The 6,345-nt window shown below is 39.0% G+C and overlaps 1 protein-coding gene across 2 annotated transcripts in view; it reads right to left on the bottom strand.

Annotated features, from left to right (window-relative positions):
• Positions 1-1,285: 1,285 nt before the first annotated feature.
• Positions 1,286-6,345, bottom strand: part of ENTPD4 (ectonucleoside triphosphate diphosphohydrolase 4) — a 7,305-nt gene continuing 2,245 nt past the window's right edge. The window contains exons 6-12 of one of the 2 annotated variants that reach the window (XM_009694539.1): positions 5,897-5,956; positions 5,488-5,642; positions 3,756-3,922; positions 3,200-3,524; positions 2,379-2,464; positions 1,992-2,153; positions 1,286-1,705 (exon numbers count right to left, since the gene is read on the bottom strand). In XM_009694539.1, the coding sequence (XP_009692841.1) occupies positions 1,477-1,705; positions 1,992-2,153; positions 2,379-2,464; positions 3,200-3,524; positions 3,756-3,922; positions 5,488-5,642; positions 5,897-5,956 (1,184 nt within the window). In that variant the 3' untranslated portion in view covers positions 1,286-1,476. The remainder of the gene's footprint in view (positions 1,706-1,991; positions 2,154-2,378; positions 2,465-3,199; positions 3,525-3,755; positions 3,923-5,487; positions 5,643-5,896; positions 5,957-6,345) is intronic. The other variant, XM_009694540.1, reaches the window with a different exon arrangement.

Raw genomic sequence — 6,345 nt, 5'->3', positions numbered from 1 at the left:
AATTCTTATCAGCCTACAAGTGCAACAAGTTTGTATCACAGTTCCAGACACTATCTAAGCATTCACTCCAATCGTGCTCAAAAAGATAGCAAAATGCAAACCAGACTCTCAGCCGGTGAAGTGCTTAGATTTGTCAAGTACAAAAAAATCTTTTATGAAAAGGAAGATGCTATTTGTTATTTCTGAACATTCAGTTAAAGATTCCGTTGCCGTTTCAAAATTTCATCACATACCCAGTTAATTCTTATGACTGCAACACAGCCGTCTACCAGACACTGGATGGAAAGAGCAGGAAGTTTAGCACCTAAACTTAGCTGCCATTCAGCAGACCAAGCCTAAGTTTCCTATACAGCCGAAGGCAAAAGCAAGCATATTGAAAGCAGACAATAAAACAATTCAAATATCTAGATTTTTAGATGATTAAACTGCACCTTAAGTACGACAAAAATGGTATCAACATGTCTAGTTCTCCAGTACTGAAAACGGCATCCAATTTTCCAGCATGTTCACACCTACTAGAAGAGAAGAAAGTTTTGCCAGTTGGATACAAACAGCGAGAACAGAAGTGATACTGTGCAAAAAAAATATCCATACACCAAAAGTTCATATAAATCCCAATTTTAATCATGGACAAAGTTACTTTCAAGTAAAATCAACAGTTTTAAATAAAATATAAATTAACAAATTGGAGTACTCAAAAAAAGACACTGTGCATGTCTACTCTAGCAGAAACAAAAGCCTAGGCATATTCCAGTTCCCTTCACCTTACTGGAGTTTCAGGGAGATCTCTGAATGATTATGAAACAGAAATAAAGGATTAAAAAGTAGTGACTTTTGCCACTATAAGGATATAGCTTCCAAGACAAAAGGGGAAACTGTCACAAATAAACAAAACTGATTTAAGCAGTTTTGTGGAAGCACAGCATTGGGTGCAATAAATTTTCCTTCTCCATCACAGTACTTATTCCAGAATATAAAACCAGATAAGCTGTCCTAAAAGGTTGTTTCCTTACTGCTTTTGAAAACCCTGCACTTCCTTTTCTTTGACTGAGGAGACTCAGAATTGAGAAGTCAAGTGATATCAATCCTGGAATCTGGAAAAGAAAATAAAAACAGTCCTCATTCATCCTAGCTAATGGCATTTCACAATCTCACCCAAAGGATGAGAATTCACACTCATTCTCTTACCATACATAGCTTAAGCTGCTGCTACTCATTTACCAACGACGAGCCTTTGCTCGTCCCATTACACACAAAAGTGCAATATTAAAAAAAATAAATGCAATTTTTGGCAGATATTGCCTAATGAGACTAAGCCAAGTCGACCCCATTCTCCCATATTTCCAAAGCCTTGCTGTATTACACGCTCTGGGCAATCTGCTTCTTCAATGGTTTAAAGGGACAAAAAGTAGGAACCCTGAGGCAAAAATGGCTTTTTGTGTAGCAAGTCCAATAAAAGCTCTCCATCACAGCATCTCATAAGGGTCCTGAGATCTTCTGTGGTGGGAGGCCTTCCTCAATCCATAGGGAAGTAGATGAGCTGTTATGCAACATTCGCCTGTGGATCCGTCTGAGCCTTAGCAGGTAAAGCAGGATGGAGAGCAGCACAATCAGAAAACAGACAAAAAACAAGTAGTGATTGTAAACAAAGGAGAAGCTCCTCCAGTGGGAGTGACTTCCACGGAAGTTTTCTTGCTGGATGTCTCTGAAAAGAATCAAAGGGATAGCAGGCTTAAGTTACAAATCTAACGTTGCCTCCAAACTATCTTACTACAGGAAACAGACCCCATTTTAGTAGAATAGTCTTTATAAAAAGCATTACTCAAGCTACCTGAAATACGTACTGAGGTTACAGATAATTAACTAGAAATCACATCTTGTCTCCCCCTATCTGTCAGCTGCTTTGCTATCACCATACTTCGTCCCTTCACAAAACTCCCATACCTTCCACCCCAACGCTCTTTCCAGACATCTGAGAAAACAACTGGTACCTTAAAGGTAAAAACCGTGTTCGGTAAAGAATGGCTCCCAAAGTCCATTGCACCTCTTTGTCATAAACCTGCAGTGCTGTTTTCAAATTGCTGTAACTCACAGGAAAAGAGAAGCCACGGTGAAATACTTCGTACATCCAGGCAGACTTAAAACACTGGTACCTACAGAAAGAGTGGCATAAGGTCAGGCCAGCAGTTACGGAGTCCCAGAGGACCGGGGAGCACAATTAGACACATAATTATCAGCACTTTTTTATGGCTGATGCAATATTTAAGGTTATATTCACACTTTCAATGATTCCATTAAATGGATCATTTGGACATGACCTTGACCTCTCCCTGGCAACTCTGCATGAATGTATTTACTGTACAAACACAAATACTTACTTCAATCTGTGGAGATCAGCATGTGATGCATAAAGACCACGGTCAAAACGTTCCCGTAGGACAGACCACTTAGTGGCACAATAATCCTTCAAGAAAAAAAAAAAAAAAGAAAAGAAAGACTTCAACCTTGCTTCTGCTTTGAGAAGAAAAAATGCCACTAGATAAGATGCTCAGTAAATACTGAAAGCTAGAAAACTCAAAAATAATGGCTTCCGTGGCACTGCTAGTAAGTCAGATCACACGTTTCATGGTATTTTCTGTAACATTTTGATCATCACTTGGCATTTGTGCCTAAATCAATATTCAGTAGTGCTTAAACTCTTTGGTCATGTATTTGGAGATGAAAAACAGACAACCTATTTTCAGGGCACTGACAAAGCAGGTCATATTCCTCTACTTGATGTTGTAGCCTTACTTTAAAGTGTCCCCGACAGATTGATCCCTGTTAGGAGTAACACCTGGGAAACTGGTACAAAGCATATAAAGCAGGAAGAAAAGGATCTTTTTCCACCAATTAAGACATTCCTAAAAAGAAGCAAGGGGTGGAAGCAGCATGGATTTCCCCATTATCAATAGGTCTGCTGGAACCTGACTGCCATGAGTCCCCTTCCCTCTACAGTCAATTTTACTATTGTGCCTTAAAACAAGATTCTAAACAAAAACCCAATGAGGAAGAGAGATGCCCCATGATAGTTCACTGCAGGGTAAAAGGATTTTGGATCCTAAAAGGAAGAGTTTTGTTGCAAGACTTTCAGAACAAAATGCTTTAGAGAGCAGTTGCTTTGAATTTGAAAAAGTTTATCATTTCAAGAACACTTTACCTTTGCAGCTTTAGTAAATTTAGCAGCATTGTAATCTCCTCCCATGCGTAACACGTCCTCGGTGCAGTAGTAGAACTCCGAGAAACCATAGAATTCACTGTTCTGAAAGTGCACAGCAGGCTGATAGACACCATTAAGAGATGTCTGCGTTTCATTAGTCTTATTCATGAACGGTTGAATAATTTCACGACACAGATTAAAATCTCCCGTTCCCCGCAAATACATTATCTGTCCGTTCTGCTGGATCTCATCCTGAGCATCCAGGGGCAGGCAAGGATCTAGGTAGGGTGAATCCGAAGTCATGCCAGTCTGTTTGCCCAGCAGTCTGTATAAAAGAGCAACCACAGTTAACAACTGCATATCAGAAACATCAAGCTCCGAGACACAACAGCATCAAAACAAAGCATCCTCATTTAAAGAAACTTCGGCATTGCATGCAGCGTGCTGTAGAAATTAAGTTTATGTCAGAACACTTTCCTAAACATATTCAAGTTAGCGGGTTACTGAACCCAGTGATGCACAGAACCCATATCCCCACGCGACTGCAGCTAGCTACCTGTTTTTAAGCACTGTACTGGTAAACAGACTGTCCTCATATCTCTGGCGTGCTGCATTTCCTCCAAAGCCAAGAAACGTTGCAACGTAGACTCTATACACGTGCTCAGTTTGGTGAGCATCACAACCCAAATTGAATTCTGCAAGTAAGTTTTTGGCTACTTCCTCCTGTAAGAACACAAGCACCGAGATTAGGTATAAACAATATGAACCAGAACTTAAAGTTATCTTTGGACAACTGAATGCCCTTGACATCTTTCACCTTCACTCCCTACTCATCTATTTTGCTTTTCACAAGTCCAGGTTACCTTCTACTTCATAGGGAGAGCAAAGCATGTTGATTGCAAAGAATTGCATTATTGCTACTGATACTCAACGAACTGTAAAGGCCAGGGACTGCTACTATGGACACTAAAGTAGCTTTTCCTATGAAAATGCATGTGCTGTGGCTATTAATCTCAATGCTACCTTTTCTGACCAAGTCCCCATACTACCAATTGCTAGGCTAGGTAGATTTATGGTCTGCCCAGCAGAGCTGTTCTTCATTTGCCAATCTGGAGTTCTCAAGCTTTTCAGGAGACCTGTCAGTCATTCAGCTCTCCTCACATACCATACATCAGTCACTTGCAGTAGCTTTTCAGATATTTAAGAGATGTGTAGCAGATGCACTTCATGTAGAATGTGCTCAGAAATGTAGCATAACATTGCATGGTTTCCAGCTGATGTTGTAAATGAAAACCAGCACTAGCACTGTAAGTGTCACAGTCAGTTGTTTGACTCTATTGTTAATCGCTGTCTGGGAACCTGGACAGGTTCCACGACCGGAATATCTATTTTATATCAGTTTACGTTCAGATGGAGGCATACAACAGCCATCATCAACTGTCCAGAACTCTTCCTACTTCCAATTCATATTCGATTGGTGCAATCTGCTCTGAATCTAAACACCCATACTTTTGTTTAACAGCCCAAACTATTTGTTACAACATCTGTCTGAAAGGCAGTGTAGTTATTAAAACATGTAATAATGAAAACGCATCATTTCACAGGAAGATTTAAAAAATATATACATCATTATAACAGTGCATTGAGAGTCAAAACATAGGGCTTTCATGCTATCCCGACTTTAGATAATTTCTCAATTAAATTAACAGGAGGTTATCCAACTTCAAAAATTCGGGAATTACTTCAGAACCCAGTGGATTGAAGTTAGAGCAATTTATGTTCCATTTAAGACTTGTAACAAAGAAATTTGCTTCCTACAACAGATGAACTGTGCTGAGGATGTAGTTGACATTTAAACAAACTGCAGTTACCCCCATGTCCTGTTAATTCAGTTTCTACTAATCCAGCTTAAAGGAAAAAGTCATATCTTACATAAGTTCTTATATAAAAGAACCACAGAACTTTTGGCTTCTGAACTCCAGAATACAGTCTCTTAAGTATAACACAAATTTAAAAATTGTACATACATACATGCACACACTGAAAGAACGCATGCCCACTTAAACTTGAAAATTAGTGGCAAATTATACTAATGAAATAAACTTTCTGAGTGAATGAAATACAAATGAATTGCTTAGCTGATGAAGGACTTGTATTTGCCATCTTCTCTTGCCTTGGTTTTGGAATGTGATGTAATGAAGAATAGGACTCAAAACAAAGAAAACAAAACAACAAATATGCATTAAAATAAATCAAAAGGAAAAGAAGAAAGTTGCACAGATAATAACCTGCTGTGAAGAGGCAAAGCTTACAGTTTTAGGGACTTCGTATGCTATCTGAGTCGACACTCCGCCCATGTCAAGAATACCCACTGTCCTCTTACGAAAGATGGCCTCTTTGTTTTCACTGCCTGGGACATGCACCTCCACAATCGCTTCATCCTCTGGATAAAACAATGAAAAGGCAGTGAGAAATACAACTAGGGTGGGTCTGAAGCAGCAGTACACCACTTCTAGCTAACTTACTTTTTGTAGCAATGCAGATCATGGAAGTTTCACATACAAATTAAGCCAACATTAGCATCTGCACACATGCTATTCACTGACGTAACCGTCTAAAAACAGATCATCAACAGTGAAAACCCAGGAACGTACTTGAAGTCCTTCCTAAAATCCAGTTCACAATTAAGATACTTACCATCATCTGTATGTTCAAATCTTCCAAGAACAAAGTTGATGCCAATCCATGCATATACTCCTACATGCATAAGAAAACATATTTGGAAATTTCAGGAATATCTGGTACATATCATCTTAAAAACAAAGAGGGATTTTTTGCACATGAGTTAAGACATATCACTGCTCTTATTTCATTATACAAAATACTTCGAAGTTAAACATTCCTGAAAAATTATTCCAGTCTTTCTCTCCCAAGTCAAGGCTATGATAAAAATCCTGATTCAACGTACTAAAGACAGCCTGATAGGTAAATTTCACAAAAAGTAAGCACTTTAGCTTTTAAATTGATGTTAAGCCTCTAGTGAGCTGATCACATCAAAACATTGCTCCTCTAGAAACCATTTTTCCCTGCAAAGTTTCTTCCATCAGGAATGCTGTGCCTTATCCTTACCCCTCCCTCCCCAAAGC

This window comes from Cariama cristata, unplaced genomic scaffold (assembly GCF_000690535.1).
Source record: "Cariama cristata isolate BGI_N322 unplaced genomic scaffold, ASM69053v1 scaffold5602, whole genome shotgun sequence".
Taxonomy (NCBI): Eukaryota; Metazoa; Chordata; class Aves; order Cariamiformes; family Cariamidae; genus Cariama; species Cariama cristata.
This window is presented reverse-complemented; position numbering and strand designations above follow the sequence as displayed.